Source organism: Physella acuta, unplaced genomic scaffold (genome assembly GCF_028476545.2).
Source record: "Physella acuta isolate Inbredline_101_S28 unplaced genomic scaffold, ASM2847654v3 ptg000785l, whole genome shotgun sequence".
NCBI classification, from domain to species: domain Eukaryota; kingdom Metazoa; phylum Mollusca; class Gastropoda; family Physidae; genus Physella; species Physella acuta.
The window spans coordinates 31993-50554 of record NW_026732303.1 but is presented as its reverse complement, the minus strand read 5'-3'; the positions used below and the strand labels follow the sequence as shown (position 1 = coordinate 50554).

The 18562-nt window shown below is 34.6% G+C and overlaps 1 protein-coding gene across 2 annotated transcripts; it reads right to left on the bottom strand.

The window, feature by feature from the left end:
- Positions 1–420: 420 nt before the first annotated feature.
- LOC131950895 (mitochondria-eating protein) lies at positions 421–17449 on the bottom strand. Of its 2 annotated transcripts, XM_059313097.1 has the most exons (12): positions 17337–17449; positions 6502–6607; positions 5976–6210; positions 5018–5113; positions 4706–4888; positions 4137–4301; positions 3377–3581; positions 3022–3180; positions 1975–2150; positions 1316–1442; positions 703–863; positions 421–543 (listed from the first exon to the last, which is right to left on the bottom strand). In XM_059313097.1, exons 1-11 carry the CDS (start codon positions 17421–17423, stop codon positions 705–707), a joined length of 1698 nt encoding a protein of 565 aa, XP_059169080.1. In that variant the 5' UTR covers positions 17424–17449; the 3' UTR covers positions 421–543; positions 703–704. The 2 variants fall into 2 exon arrangements, with proteins under 2 accessions (XP_059169080.1, XP_059169081.1); XM_059313098.1 differs by lacking the exon at positions 4137–4301.
- Positions 17450–18562: the final 1113 nt, after the last annotated feature.

The window sequence follows — 18562 nt, the reverse complement described above, 5'->3', positions numbered from 1 at the left end:
CCATTCTGATGTATTTGTTAGATGACCTAAAACAAATGTATGAACTTTGTTGTGGCAGTGTGTCCTTGACCTCTGCTACCTGACAACACCTATATCCTACACAACAGTCCCCAACACATTCCTAACCAATGGTTTCATTACTTTCCTTAAACAACAGCCTCAAAAACCTTCCTAAACTATGGTCTCAATACTTTCCCTAAACAACAGTCTCAAAAACCTTTCTTAACTATGGTCTCATTACTTCCCTAACCAATGGTTTCAAATACCATTCTCAAATACTTTCATAAATAATGGTCTCAAATACCTTCCTAAGCAATGGTCACAAATTTGTTCATAAGCAAATATTTCTTATAGCTTTTTAAAATAATTTTTAAAACAAAAGAGAGTTGTTGTTTTAAATAACATAAAAACTACAGTTTACATGAAAATCTGCACATTTAAAGTTTTCCAAAAATATCACATTTGTAGTAAAAGTTTTAAAAAAAAGGTTTAGATATTTGTTTGATCATTTTCAATTTCTTGCAAGAAGGCACTTTTGATTGTCTGAGGAAATATTTTTGTAAGTTAAAGATGAAATAAATCATATTGAAATAAATCTACAGATACATCAACTAAAACATATACAAGCAGCTAGAGAAGAGAACACTTCTCTCAATAAATATAAACTGTAATACTAAAAACCAGCAAAGAGAAATGTCCTGCCTTTAAAGGAAGCGAGCTCTCCTAGTTGGGGAGAGTCCTCGTCTGCCTGGGCTGGGCGAGCGACTCCTGTACCGGCTGGGGCTCAGGGAGCGGCTGCTGGGTGACAGGGAACGGAATGGGCTGGCAGCTCTGGCTGGGCTTCTGGAGCGGCTTGGTGTTCCCTGACATAGAGATCAATCAAGTTAGTGTTGTTAGAGATTTTTAAAACAAAGCGTCTATAAAATAATATAGTTATAAAAACATATCTTCTGTGAAGGAAAGTAATTTCAGTATTTCAGGTATAGATTTTCTAGAAGTGAAAGTCAGCTTCAGTATTTTGAATCTAAAATTTGGTGAGATAACCAAATGTTTTAGTATAACCAATTTCAGCTATAGTTTTCAATTACAGGAGAAACTACTACTTTGTCAGAGATTAACAATAACTAAACCAACATTTTTTTTTTGAGTAAAAATTTGCACAGCCATTAAAGACAACAGTAAAATATTAAGTTTTACTTAAGAAAAAAAGAAAGCAGACTGCTTTGGCAGACATTAACGCGGTGTGGGCAGAGATGTGCAAATCTTTACATCGCAGACATGAAACATCCAGACATGACCTGCTGCAGTTACTCACCAGTGAGGCTCCCCTGCGTGTGACAGCTTCTCCTTTCACTAGAGTTCTCACCCCTTGAACAAGGCAGGGCCAAATATGGTGGTTCACCAGTGGGGCGGTGTACTCAGAGTCATAGCTGCGACGGTACCTGGGAGAGAAACATTTTTGTTAGATACCAAAATACAGCCAAAATGTTATAGTTCTTATTGTGATGGTACCCCAAAGTAAAACTTTTTTGTTGAATATTAAAATACGGTTTTTAATAAGAAAATAAAATAAACATATAAAGTGGGATTGTTTTAAAGAGCATAAAAGTAGGTATGCTTTAGAGATAGTTTTGGCTCAGATAGAGTACCAATTAAAATTCATTTTAAAATAATATTTTAATTATTAGGAAAAAGTATATAATTTATCAATGGGCCAGTAATATTAAATAGATTTTAATTACTGACAATTGTGTTGTTATTTTCAAGAAGTAAGTTAATTAGCTAATGTATTTTCTGTGAATTAATTAACCTTATGAAAATATTTCAGATCAATAAAAGTAATGAATCCTAACTCTAACAAGGTACAAGTCAACACCATAAAAAAATTTAAAATCATAACCCACATATATTTTTTTGAAACTTAGAAACACTAACTGCGCTTATGTAGGGTTTTAAATAGAGTTTTTGACTTACTTGGTATCATCAAACAACTCAGCATCTGTTGCCACGGCAATATCAAGAGGATGTGCCAGGGCACTCATCTGCCATGCCAGTTTGACCGCCTCGCGAATAAATGGCTGGCAGATGGCATAGGTGGTGTCTGGTGGCAGGAATATCTTGGAGTTTCTGTTCAGGGCTCTGATTACATCCTGTAATTAGCCATAATCAAACAATTCTAATTAGCTAATTTGAATAGGTTGTTAGAGGGTATTCGAAATAAAAAGTCTGAAAACTATTGATCAGAAGAGTAGCCTATAACTACTGGCAATTTATGAACTCAGATGGGTGAGTTTGTAATACAGCTGGTCTAAAATAGTGCAAAGGACACCACTATACCATATTAAGAAAAAACTACTGTAAAAAACAATCTTATTGAACATCAATTTTGTCTAACAGATAATGATGGCATGTAAGTGTTACATCTGGGTTTTATTTAATGCAAAAAACAATCCGAGAAAATGTTCAATACTTTATTTGTTCTCATCTTTACACATTACACAGCAGCCCTCGTCTCTAGCCACTATTAACTATAAGCCCTTTACAATCATTCACTCTAGCTTATATACCTGCACTCGACCTTGGGATAACAATACCTAATCACCCGGGGTTCACTCAACTCACACAAACCTCTCCCCTACATTATGAACTATTCTAGTCTATTCTAATCTAAGCTACAATTGACCCGTAACAGTAAGTACAAGATGTAAGCATGTTTCTATCTCAAAGAATTTTTTGAAAAGCGAATTCCAATAATTTCTTGTTTATTTTCATTACTAAAGATTAAGCTATGGAAATGATTTCCTCAGAGCTTATTAATAATTTATTAAAAGTTAATAATGTATCAATAACACTAAAAATATGTTTTTATGTTTGGTTTTCATTAATGATTTTTTTTGTATGTCTAATTTAAATAGTTATCACAAAAATAATGTATTACTCTACCAAAAAAAAAATTAAATATGAGTAAAAGAATTTTTTTGAAGGAAGCGTGAAAAGAGTTTATCAATCTTCATGACTTACAGACACCATGGCAGGTAAATCATACAGGTCAGTGTTACGGTTGATGTAATCCTGCACTGCCTCCTCAAGCGTGTCAGGTCCATAATGGGTTTTTGCCAAGTTGGATCGTGTCTTCATCTTGAACTGACGGAACTCTAGCTTGGCAACGTTGAAAGCTTCCTGGGGAAAAAAGGACAGCAATACAAGTTAAATTTATTTCACAAGTTTCAACCCTAGACCACGAATCTAATTAGAAAAGCTTATGGGAAATTAAAGTTTTACTTTATTCAGGAACGATAACTCAAACTAATAGACAAGATATTAAAAATTTAGTTACTTCCCTTTACTAATATTGTTAGCAACTGGGGGTTCTGACCTGCATGATGGCAAAACATATCCTCTGGTTGTTTTCATGGTCGTCTGAGTACCTCCTGAGTGTGTCCATGGTGTTAAGTCTATCTTGTGCAAACATGTCGTTGAATCGTGCGACCAGGTTTTGTTGACGTATGCGCTGGATCGTGTCGTCAATAGAGAGAGGAGACACTGGTCCAGGCACATATTTGTAGTACAAGTTTAAGTCACTGGGAAAAAAAATACAATTCTCATCTAATTAGGTCTAGTTTAAAGATTTTCATTTATTTATTCTATTATTGCATTAAATTCTCTTTATTTGAATATTCTAAGTTATAAAATTTATAAACAAATGTAAACATAGTTCAGCATATCAATAAGAAATAATAAGGCATAGAAAATTTTAGCATACGATAAATTTTAACAAAATCATAAATTAACTATTAAAAAACTAAGAAAGATTTACCAATTATAAAAGCAAAAAACAATTTATACTATACAAAAAATAATAAATAAATAAATGAAAAAATAAATTCTATAGTATAGGGGGCAACAGTGAGACTATAAAATATAATGTAAACTTCCAACTTATCAATGTTTTCATTTTCAAACAAATTTAATCAGACTAATCATTATAAATATAAAATTTATAAACCAAATCATTCTACTAAACCAAAAAAAAAACATAAATGGAAAAATTCAGTTTTAAAATGCGTTTTTAAAAAAATAAACTTTACGAATCTTGAAAAGCATGTACAAACACACACGTTGCCCCCTATACTCACTGTGGCCAACGCTCCTCCCCAACATCTGGTTCCCTATCTGTCCCCATATTTGGCTCCCCCATCTCTCGGCGCAGAGTTTCTATCTTGCGGTCATAATCAGCACTTTGTACTGAAACCCTGGCGGCTCTCAGTACTGCAAGGTCATCAGCTGGCTCTGAGACAGAGCTAATGAAGCCAAGTTTAATTAGACTAACTAGTTTTTTTTTTTCAGCTTAGGTAGACTTAAAATATCATCATTAACATCTTCATCGTTTCTTGTTTGTGCCCAAGACAGATGTAGCAGAGCTCACATGTTTATATGACTTCGGCATATGAATGGATAGTGCGGTCAGCACTGTGCTTAGCCGGCTTTGTTTCCTTAACGTGAATCAGGTACCCAATTAAACTGGGTGGGCTCATGGACAAAATAAGCTTGGAAACCCAAATACAAGTATCAATTTTTTATGTTTAGAATTGAAGCCAATTCTAATAAAAGTAAACGGTTTAAAATCACAATGAAAATTAACCAAAAGAAAACACCATCAACTCTACATATACTTCAAAGACGGTATTGTTTGAAGATTTCTTACTTGAGTTTATCATCCAGCTTAGAGCGCTCATACACTGGGGGATCTGGAATCTTGGTGAGGACATCCCTGCGAGCAGACAGCAGCGCAATGTCATCACGCAGCCTGCGCACCTCCGTCTGATAGTCTGCCAGCAGACCAGACTTTGATCTCAGAAGTCTGTTCTCTTCTTCTGCTGCTGCCAATCTACATTTTTTTAAACAAAAAAAATAATAATAGTATTTTGAAAACCCTAACAAGAAAACAACCAAATGTTAAAATTTTGTGTTGTATTTGAGAAAAGTTAACAAAACAAAAACACAAACAGAAGCTTACTTCCTCTTGAGGTCGTTGACCTCCAGTTCTGTAAACATCTTGTCACTGGTGGAGGCCCTCAAACTTCTGTCCAGTTCCAGTTTAGTCTCCTGAAGTCTGCAGGTAATAGTGGGGGTTTTTTGTAGCAGGAATAGTTTGTACAAATATTATTTACCTAATCATTGGTTGTATTGTGAAAGATGTGTACAAATGTCATTTACCTAATCATTGGTTGTATTTTGAAAGATGTGTACAAATGTCATTTACCTAATCATTGCTTGTATTTTGAAAGATGTGTACAAATGTCATTTACCTAATCATTGCTTGTATTTTGAAAGATGAGGTGTGTGCACAAACAACAGTTGGCCATATTAAAGCTTATTTGGCTATTATCTATACCCTAACCCTAGCTTTATTCATAACCAAAAATCTGACTTAATTCCTAACTCTACAAGTGTGGCCAGCATCAATAACATCAATTAGGAATTGTACCAAATCTTTTATGAGAATGTAAAATTACTTTTTAAACGTCTTATTAAAAAATTGTTTTTAAATGAACTGTTTTAAAATGTGCTTATATAGAAAAAGTGCAATCTTAAAATATAACTTATCCAAAAAATATTATGAATAAGTAAAAAGTAAAGATCTAGCGATCCTTTGGGTAGATGAAGTATATTATAGTTCATAAGTTTCTTGACCTTGGCATATTAAAGAAAGGTGTGGTAAGAGTTTTGCCCAGCCGCCTTTAGTTTCCCTAACATAAGTTAGGTAACCATCGTAAATGGGTGGACTCAGGGACGTTCTACTGACATGGACCCAGATTCGAACTCGAGACTTTCAGGTTAGCAACTTAGCACTCTACCGCTTAGCCCATACCACTCCATATTATAAATAAATAATGTCTTTAAAATGTTTTGCTGTACACTAATAATTTATAACATTTAATTCTTATAAACAAAAAAGATGAAAATAATCATACTCGTCTTTCAAGTCCTGGTTTTCTGTGCGCGCCCGATTCAACTCAACGTCCAGCTCGTCCAGAGACCTCTCGTACACGTCCTGGAGCTCTGTGAGTTCTCTGTCCTTGGCTGCGGCCTCTGCCAGTACGCTGAGACTGGTGTCTGCTGTGACGGCTCCCCCTGAGGTGAAGAAGTTTTGGCCCAGCCAGGGCAGGAGACGAGACTTGATGATACCGGCACCTCCATACATCCCACCTAGTGGAGACAGTGTCAAATTTGTATTTGTATTACACCAGACACAGAACAGATATTAAATTACAGAGAAGGATTCATATTTTTTTTAACTTGTAGGCATACTACACCTCTTACTATGACTATAACCATTTTGACTATTTTATTTAAAAAGTAACTTGAATTTATATGTTATTCATCTTACAAAGTAACTTGAATTTCTATGTTATTCATGTTACAAAGTAATTTGAATTTATGTCATTCATGTTACCATGCTATTTGAATAAACTCATGCCCGCTACCATGTTTGCATACCTTCTTGTGCACAGAGGCTGAGGAGTTTAAAGAGTTGACCTTGAACTTTGGCATTGAGTTCAATGATTTCACAGCACCTGGCTGTGTTCTGGTCACATGTGTTGACCTGCAGAGACAAAAAAACATTTCAGTTAGGACTTTGGTGAACACAATCAGCAGAGAGGGAAACATTACAGTTGGGACTTTGTTTAACACAATGAACACAATCAGCAGACAGAGAAAAACATTTCACTTGGGACTTTGTTGAACATGATCAAAAACTGCAGACCAATAAATTTTGTTTGACTGGAAAAAAAAATTTTTACAACCACAACTTCAATACTTTTGTATATTGTAGGTCTATAAATTATTGCTGTGGGTAAACTTACCCTGCACCAGTTAGGATAACTAGTTAGATTTTACAAAGCCTACATATTGGTTTACTTACCATCAGCATTAGCTAAACTCTACTTCCTCTACCACCAAGTCTTCAAAGGGATACTTTACTTTAAATCTATTAACAAAACTTTGGCCTTCTAGTTAGATTTCACAAACCCTATATATATCCCTACTTGCTTCAGCATCAGCCAAACTCTACTTCCTCTACCAAAATGTATTGAAGGGGTACTTGACATTTAATGTATTAACATAACTCCGGCCAGATCTCACAAAACCTACATATAGGTCTACTTGGTATCAGAATCAGCTGAACTCTACTTTCTCTACCATTATGTCTTGAACGGGATACTTTACATATATTAATATAACTCTGGCCTACTAGTTAGATTTCAAAAAACCTACATTAGGCCTACTTAACATCATAATCAGCTGAACTCTACATCCTCTACCATTATGTCTTGAAGGGGTACTTTACTTTAAATATATTATCATAACTCTGGCCTACTAGTTAGATTTCAAAAAGCCTACATATAGACCTACTTGGCATCAGAATCAGCAAAACTCTTCTTCATCTACCATTATGTCTTAAAGGGTACTTGACTTTTAATGTAATAACATAATTCCGGCCAGATCTCACTAAGCCTACATATAGGCCTACTTGGCATCAGAATCAGCTGAACTCTACTCCCTCTACCATAATTCTGGCCTACTAGTTAGCTTTCACAAAGCCTACTTGCCATCAGCTGAACTCTACTTCCTCTACCATCAACTTTATTTTCAATCTCTTAACGTAACCCGGACGGATGGTTTGCCGGTGGGCTGTGGTTTCTTTAAAAATATACCACATTAGATCTACAAAGTATCCCAAGCTAGAGCAAGTTAAAAACATGACACAACATGTTGGTCTGTAGCCACCCCAGTAGGCCTACAGTGAAGTTAAAATCGAAAAAAACAAAACAAAAAGCTAATGATTTTTTTTCTTGCAGTTTCAATAGGGGAAAATCGATTATGAAATAGTGTGAATAGGTAATATCGTTACACAATGTATCTTCGCGGTTAGGTTTACTAAATTTCGATACTTGATATTAGTTAGTCAATATTAATATACGATTACTACTACAAATGACAGTTGCGGGTCTGAGCATGAGGGTATGTATGACAGTATGAGTGGCCACAATTTACCATATTATAAGGACATATTTTACAAGATGTAAGAGGTCACTGGTTGACCATAGCCATACTAAACAACATACAGACATACAACTAATTGAAAGGTTTTGTTATCAAAATACCATCGCCATATCGGTTATTCTCATAGCAAAAAAAAAAAAAAACTTGAGACGTTTAAAATTATAATCGTCTTAAACAGATCTTTAAATATTTGAGCTATGCCTTCGTTCTTTTCAAACTGATAAAAATCGTAAACGAAACAAAACAAAAATCAATAAGGACCACTTTTTGATACGACGGTCGATCCATGCAATGCGGACACGGGGGCGGCCGGTGAATCAACAAGGCCCGAGTGAACCTTAAGACTTGCTTGATCGAGCCAATCACGACAATACAGGCTGGCTAATAGAGCTGTCACTTTATGGTGGATTAATCAGCTAGAAGACGACAGTTACACAGTGTGTCCACGGTGCTGATATCAAGTTAAACAGTGTTAACCCAATGTCTCCCACTACTTGGTCTTTAGAAGTTAAACCTGTACGCCTATTCCAGTGCCTGATAAAGGAAACTTGAACAGCGTTAACCCAATGTCTACCACTGCCTGTATCTAGAAGTTAAACCTGTACGCCTATTCCAGTGCCTGATGTAGGGCCTATATGGAACTTAAACAGCGTTAACCCGATGTCTCCCACTACTTGGTCTTTAGAAGTTAAACACGTACGTCTATTCCAGTGCATGATATAGGGCCCATATTGAACTTGAATAACGTTAACTCAATGTCTCCCACTGCCTGTATCTAGAAGTTAAACCTGTACACCTATTCCAGTGGCTGATATAGGGACTATATGGAACTTAAACAGCATTAACAGAAGTTAAACCTGATTTAGTGCCTATATAGATTTAGAAGCTAACGTGTCCACCACTTTCTTATATATAGAAGATAGGCGTGTCTACCACTGTATGATATATAGAAGCTAAACGTGTCTACCAGAGTTTCTTCCAGGCATCTCTACCGCCCCCCCCCCCCCCCCCCCGAAAATTTCAATATGTCAAAAAAGATGTCAAAAATCGGCACAATTTGGCTCACTATGTCCTTCGTAGCTCACACCGTGAATCATCACACTAACAGCTGTCAAACGTTCAAAAATTCTGACAATTATTGTTTAATTAGTAGCTTGAAAACTAGATAATATTATGGAAACGACACTTTTATTTTAATATTGAGTAAACCACGACCAAAATTAGTCCACATAAGGGAGATAATTCTTACGGATTAAAAGATCAAAACAAATCGTAATAAAACAAACAGAACTTAAAAAGTAAAGCAAGAAAATGGAATTACTATCTATTAATGTATGTCCAATGAGTAAAACAAAACAATACAATAATTAAAGAGGGCGGTGAAAATTAATACTGTGCTGTTGTACAGATAACACCAGCGTTGGGTAAGAAAGAAAAAGTGTTAACTAGGACGTCCCGAGTTATTCCCCTTAATTCCGAGTCGTTTCCCTTAACACGACCAAACAGTATGTTAAAAATTGCATTAAACATTACATATAGTTAAATAGAGTGGAGATATGCAATTTAGCTTTTTTTTGGTGATTTTTAAAATCCACAAAGCTCTTGTAATAAATGTAAACTACACATTAGCATATTTATCAGGGAAGATAACTTTAAAGGTGAGAAAGGAGTAAACATAAAAAGTCGGACAGAGTTGTCTTATCTCATGTTTGGCTTGAATTACTATTCTCGTGCACAACAGTGAAAGCTATATAATCGATATGAAATCGAATCCAGAAAAACTTCCTATTACAGCGTTTTATTGTTAGAAACGTACACGTTTATAGTCTTCTTTTATAGCAATACACATAATACGTATACAGCCTTTAATGTAAAAATCCTTTAACAGAGTTTTGATATTCACACACGACTTTTATTTGTTTCAATTTCCTTATCAGAGCAATGATGTATAGATAGGCTGACGGATAAACAGGGGGGGGGGGGGTTATAAAAACACTGCAAGATCAATACGAATACAATATATATTTGTAATGTTTTTATGTCAGTATGGCTGCTAGAGCCAGAAGAATTGTAGTCAGGATTAGGGCTAGGGTTTGGATCAGGATTATGGCTGCAAGATAAGCCGGGCTTAGGTCAGGGCCCGTCCACTTCCCCCTTCCCTCATCGTATGGACCTCAACAGCTGCCTCGTGTTTTGTATGCTAGCTATAAACAATGCAATATATATATATATATATATATATATATATATATATATATATATATATATATATATATATATATATATATTATATATATATATATATATATATATATATATATATATATATATATATATATATATATATATATATATATAAAGCGAGAGAGAGAGAGAGAGAGAATTTCTGTATAGGGAAACAAATATATATATAGACATGTATAATGTCTATATAGGGAAACAAATTTAAAACCTCCCTACGTCACAGCACATCGATATCTCAACATATTGATTTCTTCCCAAAAAAAAAAAAAGAAAAAAAAAATTGGTCCCTCTCAAAATAATGGGAGATAATCCAATAACGTTCAAATTTCCAACACGGCGAGTTGAACAACGGATCAATAACCACTTACACAATCGATCGCTGATTTATTGGATCCGTATTTTTAAAAAATTCATGCCCCTGCCTGTAACGCCCGTGTCGCTCTCACCACGGCCCGTCTGTATCGAAACAATGGCGCCATTGTAGGGGGAAACCCCGGTACAAAACACTTGCACAGGTATGCAAGGGTGAGGTGGGGTGGGGGGAGTTATGTCAGAGAAATAACATGTTACAAGTGGATAAGCTTATGTTTACACTCTTTAATGAATGTTAAGTATACTAGATCATGTGGTGTTGTTTTTTTTTATAATTAGACGAATTTGAAGATCAAAGTGTAAAAACATTTTTTTTTTAATAAACGTGTAAAAACATTTTTTTTATATTTATAAATAATATCCGCAGTCGTACTTCTCCCCCACTGAAAACTAGATTTAGTTACTCCCCACTCTTCTTTCCTAGCCAATCTTATTCTAAATCTTTTCTAACTCTTTTTTACTTTTGTCTCTCAATCCATTTTACACCCCTAACCCGCCTCCAACCCAGTTCTTCCCGAATCAAATTCTAAACCCTTAAGTACTCATCTTTACTTTCCCTCTCCACTCCTTTTTACTTCTTTCCATCCAATCCTCTTCTACAACTCTTCGCGCTTCTCTTTCCCCCCCCCCCCCCCTTCCTCTTCTTCATTACTATTAGCACTTCCCCCTCACTGATCTTTACACCCTACTCCTCCCTTCCCCCCCCTCCCACAAACGTTTAACATTTACCGAACAAAGCACGACATGGAGGATCATAAAATCATATTTTCTCATATCCACGCATGAGGCCATACAGGGTCAGTAACTCGAATTGAGCTTGTTGACAACACTCTGGATTACGGGCCTTTGACGACCGTTCACCGCAGAATGGAATGTCTTGAATGTGCAAGGGGGGGGGGGGGGGGAGGGGGGATTTGATCTATTGACACATATCCACGCGGGGCAGATAATCCAGTGGATAGTATCTAGGATCAGAAGTGGGTAGGGCTAGTCTCATTAGCATACAGTAATATGATTGGCCTAGACTGGACTAGAGAATGTTGCTGACTGTTGTGGTTTGTTTAAGTCATGAGCGTTTGTGCCGGGTCTACAATACCACGCCGGGACATGACTGTTGCTATAGACACAAGTCATTTCTCTAAATTAGGGATCCATAGTCGGATTAGAGAGGGATTCGTAGTCTGAGATTGGGGAGGGATTTATAGTCTGAGATTAGGGAGGGATTCATAGTCTGAGATTAGGAAGGGATTCATACTCATATATTAGGGAGGATTCATACTATGAGATTAGGAAAGATAGGGGTAGAATTTTCTTTCTTTTTAAGCTACGTTGTAACTGTATTGCATGATTCCGTTGATTATTAATGAGGTAATAAAAAAAAGATTAATGCACAAAACTGGATTGCTAACCCGTAAGTCTCGAGTTCTGATCCGGGTTCAAGTCATTAGACCGTCCCTGAGTCCACCCAACACTGATGGGTACCTAACTCACGTTAGGGAAGTAAAGGCGGCTGAACATAGTGCTGACCACAGTATCCCTTCATACGCCGAGGTCACAGAAACAAGTGAATTCTACTTCACTTGCCCTATAGACCGTCAGGTTTGAAAGGGAACTTTACATACTATGAGATTAGGAAAGATAGGGGTAGAATTTTCTTTCTTTTTAAGGTACGTTGTAACTTTATTGCATGATTCCGTTGATTATTAATGAGGTAATAAAAAAAAAGATTAATGCACAATACTGCAAAAATATAGCCTCAGGGGTTTCAGAAGTAGTCATGAAATAGTAAGATCGATGCTAACTCCAATTAATGAACAGTGGCGTAGCTATTGCAGGAGGGGGTGAGTAAAAAATCCGATCAATATCACGCGGAAAATAACATTTTAAAGTAGTTACATGACGTATATTTCTTTACAACAATGAACGTAAGCCACTAACTTCTTAAAGACCAAATCATTTCAGGCATTAACTGCCTGTTTTAATATCCTTGTCGAGTTGGAACATGACATGAATAGCTGGACAGATCAACTTTTAGTAACCATAAATAGATACCATTATGTTTGTTTACGATCTAGACAATTTCTACCATTGAAAGGAACTATGCATCAAGTCTAGTAAATTAAAATATATTATGTAAGATTTATTACGAAAGTGTTCTAATTTTTTTTTTAATTATCCGCATTTAGAAGAAGAAAAAACGAATTAAAAAATACCTATATCGGATTTTTTTTTTAGATAAATGCAATGCATTATGCTTTTTCAAACTGTCATGCTAAATCCATTTATCTGGGACAACAAGAATCAGACCGGACCCAATAGCTCTTCCTATATGTCTCAATTTGTAAAACATTCAAAGAGATGGGCATTGATCTTTCGAGGGGATGGGACCCATTAAAAGCTATTGATTTCAGATGTGAATATTTTTACAGGGAAATAACTCAGTGCTGAAATGCTGCATACGTCATTACAGAAAATCTGACAAGAAAAAAAAAGACACGCGACCAGTAGGATATTATGCACTATGTCGATTTCTCTGATAAAAGAAAGTTTTTTTTTTTCCATCGCTTTCACATTTTCAAGGAACCCTTTTAACAAATATAAGCTAATATTATTTTATCATCTGCATTACAATTGTGATCTAAATATTTAATGAAAATACTACACTAAGATCAAGTTATCCCATAACCTTCCGAACTTTTAAAAATAATGACTTGCTTTTATTACCTTTCTCTATAAAAAGCTTATCTTTTTAAATGCTAATAAAGAATGTTAAATTTTACAGGAATGCCCAGGGGGAGGAGTAGGCGGGGAGCATAATGTATGCACTTATGGGGTGGGAAAATCGAGAGTTCGCCCCCGGGCACACAAAAATCGAGCTCACTCCCCAGAATGTGTCTTCTCATTATTGTTAAACGCATAAAACAAGTTGACAGCCTAAAGCGAGACAGGCAATCAATATTTGATTTGTCTCGCCTTTTATTTTATCCCAGCAACCCGTGATAGTGTTTTAGTTCTAAATGACAGACCATGACCCCCCCCCCCCCCCATTTATAGTAGGAACTGTACTCCTCCCCTCCCCCACACTCCAATTGATTATTAAAATTTGGACAGTAAGTGAAAATCAATAATGCAAGAATACCTGTCAAACTCCCCCACCCGTCCATTGACCTGGTATAGCTGGTCTCTGTGGATTTTTTTTTTACCTTTTTTTTTTTACTAAAAATTCTCCTTTGCAGCATCAAATTTTTTTTTTTGGTCAGATTAACTTAAAGAAATATAGTCTAAAAAAAAATAATTTTAAATATGTTTATTTCTAGTTTAGAATAATTACTTTGTTTCATTTGAAACCAAACACCACCTTCTATTGTCGTTCAAAAGTTTCAGTTTCCACAAAAAAAAATCAACTCATGTAACAACAGCCTGTATGTAAACCAACACCTCAAAGATTTTTAATGAGCTTAAAGATACACATAGGTCTATATTTATAACCTATATTATTTTTTTTGTAAGACTGTTTCATTTTATAAACCAGTCAAAAGTCATTGCAAAATGAGTTTCATATTTCATTTTAAAAAATAAAACGTTATATTTAAATATTAAAAATGTGTGGATAATTGCTATATGGGTTATTACTATTTTATAACAGATTCAATGTTATTACCTTTTAAGGAGAAATGTGTTTGGTTAAAATTGTTATAATTTATTTATTCTACAAAAGTAATTTCCTAAATGTACTCACATTTTTAATATTTCATACATTTAACAGTGATTTGTTATTCTACGTTTGATTAAAAATGTATGCATGCACACACTTGTATTACTTAACCTGTTTCATGTGTTATGATGGAAAATATTTGTCATTACTTAACCTGTTTCTTGTGTTATGATGGAAAACATGTGTCATATTACTTAACCTAAATGCTATTGATCTCCTGTGTTGGCTGATTATTTAGATCTAATTGTAGGTGAGAGCAGGTAGTCAAGGTATAATATTGAATTGTGATTTTAGCATGTAAACATAATGGATGAGCTAGCACTTTAAAACAACTATGGATGTACTAGAGCAGAAAAAATGTAATGATTTTTTTTATGGCTATGTAGTAGATAAAATTAGATGAGTTAATTGTAATGAATTAAGAATTCAGGCTAATTTAACAACTGAACATTTGAGTTTTTTATATTATTTTTTTAGTCTTGTTTTTGGCTTGTACATGTATAGCCCATTGAGTTTAAATGGGAAGATAAAGTGGAGTTCATATGTTTTTTACCTGAGTATAACTTATTGTATTATTATCACTAACCCAACTAACTTTAATTTCCCTGATTCAAGTCAGGTACCCATCAAAGCTGAGTGGACTACGACTTACTGTTTTAAACACAAGACAACACAACAGGAAGTGGAATTGTTGTAATTGACAGCCATAAGCAATACCATTCATTCCATCACACTCTCTAAACATAGCTTCTGTATGCACAGGCTACAGTGGTGTAGGCCCATACATAAGTTTGAAAATGTTCTTTGAAGTAAGATTGATAACTTTTGTTTGATTTGTTTTGAAATATAAAAAGTTATTAAGGCAGCAAAAGAAATGTTGAAATGATAATGATGAAATGTAAATATTAAACAGAGACCACCATCATAAAAGAACGATATTAAATAATTATATAGACTAAATGTAAAAATGATACTGATAACATGTACATATTAAACAGAGAACACCAGAGTAAAAGCAGGACATTTTAAAAAGTATATAGACTATGTACTACTCAATTTCTTTCTGATCCCTTCTACAATTAAGGGATCATGTAAAAATTCTGATACTGCAGGCAATATTGTGTTAAGTTTTTATTAATCCACTACAGCTGTGGGTCAGAGTTAAGGATAGATTAAGGGCAGGGTTCAAGGATATAGCTCTTATATATGGGTCCTATTTTATGGGAAGGCGCAGTTTGATGGTAGAGCATACAATAGCTAACACAATCGTTTCGAGTTCGAATCCCGGGTTCGTGTCCGTGATTGTTTCAACTTCGAATCACATTCTCACATCTGTAAAGTGTCCCTAAGTCCAACTAACTCAGATGGTTACCTTACTTACATTAGGGAAAGTAAAAGTGACTGGGCATAGTGCTGACTGCACTATCCCTTCATGCCGAGAGATTTGAAACAGGTGAACTCTACTTCAGCTGCACCATGGACCATCAGGTTCAATAGGGCACTTCACTGATTGTTTTATGTGTCTTTTTTTAATTATTGCACTTAGGCCCAAACATATCAAACATAGGACTCTGCACAATAAAATAGAAATGTTAACTAAATTATTTAAGATCTAAATAATATTAAGTATAGTATTAAAGTGAGATTGCATGATTGGACAGTAGAGCTCACAATAGTTATGATGTTATTTAAATTAATAACTGTCTAGTATTTGTAGGGCATTAGTATAGATTGGATGTATTTGCTGGTACAAATTAGAATTTTTGGTAACAAAACACTTTTTTTTTAAAACGGCAAAAACAATTTGGTTAATTTGATTTTATCACAGGAGATGTACATGTAAACAAAGCATAACTACGACATGTGGTTTCAAAAAGTAAAAAAAAAAAATTATTTTATTGGCAAACTTTTAAGTAAAAATTACTATAAAATTGGGGAAGACCCTGCCAATCGATGCTTGATTATGTAAGTCAAACTGCAGGTTATAATCTAGGCTTGATAAAAATGCCTTCAATACATAAAAAATTATTCAAGCTCTCTGCGTTTGCAACTTTTATATCATTGATTTTTTTAATATTAAGTTTCTGAATTTTTTCAAGTTTAAGTTTTATTTTTTATGGGTGCTATGAAGACACAAATGACAAAAAAATGATTTTTATCCATATCAACAATAATGATGGTAGGATTTTTGTCAACTCGTTGATGTCCATTGTAGCATCAAAGCATAGTATAGAAAGTTATTTATTTAATACAGTTTTTGATAACAAGGCTCTTGGTCACCTACTTCACTAATAAAAATATAACTAATTGTCTTGTTAAACCGCCCACCACCAATGTTGTAGGTTATAATAATTAATACATCTTGCATGATCCATAAAACTTAAAAAATAATTAAATACTATGAATTAAGAAGACAGTTTCCATTTTCATAAAATAAATTTAGCCTTAGATCAGTAATAATAGGGCCTAATTATAACGGGGAATGATTAAACGCACAGACTGTTCAGTAAATTTTAACTGGTCAATAGCCGACACTTTAATTTTTTTTTTACAATTTGGCTTGAGTTAAAAATGTAATGATTATGAACAGGCCTAATATGAATAATGAGTTTGGACGAGTTTTCATTTCGGCGGCATTTTAAATTATCTGCTACAGTTTTGATAGGATATTGTTGTAAAACCACAAAAATCTATATCAATTACATTATTTAATACATATTGTAATGTATCCTTAATTTTTATAATTTATAAAAAAGTTTTATGTTTTAGACTTAATATTTTCGAACGTGTCAAAGCCGCTAAAGCCAAACTGGCTCCTAACTTTCCCTCCTTAGCAACCAGGCTTTTCAATCGCTTAGCAAAATATAAGAATATAAATATTACATTATGTGCATAACTTAGCAAAAAAATATTGTTTATTTATTTGATTACTTACGTAGTAATCACTCGACCATTTTTCCAACTTTTCCTGGAGAATAGAAAAAGTGCCAATATTTACAAGTCGTCTCAACGACTCCGCCATTTTCGACGCTTGGTAGCAGAAGTAACAATGACAGCCGAGCGCATGCGCTGAAGTTATGTTAATCATGTGACCAAAGAGAGTTAAATCTAGATTACCATTTTAATACCAATGACACATTCTGCATATTTTTTGTTTGTTTAATATCTTTGTGTTTTAGAAGACTGCTCAAGCATTTAGAATTTAAAATTTCACTGGCGAAAATTGTCAAAGTTGTATTTTATTTACTCTTTTTTAAAATGCTAAGTGATAGATTTGATTTTGAAGAGAAGAATAATGTCACATGCCTCCCCCCCCCCCCTCGCTACGCCTCTGCTTATACTAAAATAAGTTGACATACTGCTAAAAAAAAAGCTGTTGTAAAATAGAAATAGCAATATAAACAGAAAAGTGATATTTCAACGCCAAGGGTTTATATTGCTATTTCGCCTGCTTCCACCCCCCCCCCCTTACATGTGAAATAGAATCTTTACGTTGACACTTCTTCCAATATTAAATTCAAAATAACAAGGGGAAATAATCGAAGTTTATTTTCCTAAAATTCATAATAAATCAATAGTAACTTAATATAAAAGGGTATGTTTGTTCATTATCACATAAACCAAGAGTATTAGAAATCCCGTACGATGCTATGTTTAAACTATATTGTTTTTACATTTACAATTAATAAATTTACTGAAATGTAAATAGAAAACCATTAGCTGTAATCCAAATGTAAGTGATATGAAATTCCAAATTCACTATTTTAATCCAATGATTGTTCTACCACATATTTTTTGCACTTCTTTATTTCTCATGATGGGAACTCTCACTTAACTGAGAGAAAAAAAAATATACAGGAAAGAAATAAATAAAGTATTAATTTTAATTTAGACAGTCTCAAGCCAAACATCACTCGATCAGTCCCCAAGTAAATTAACATTAGAACAGTCTTCTGTTTCCCGGGTTTTAAAATGCACAACCTGAATGGTAGAAAGAGATACCCACCTCAACCCCCCCCCCCAACACACACATACACTTCCCCCCCCCCCCCCCCCCACTCAACCGGACTGGCGGACATTTCAAGGTAGCGTGCCCTCATTGCCAAGGGTCAATTTTATGTCATGGGAAGTTTTGGAATGATAGATCAGTACGTGATTACA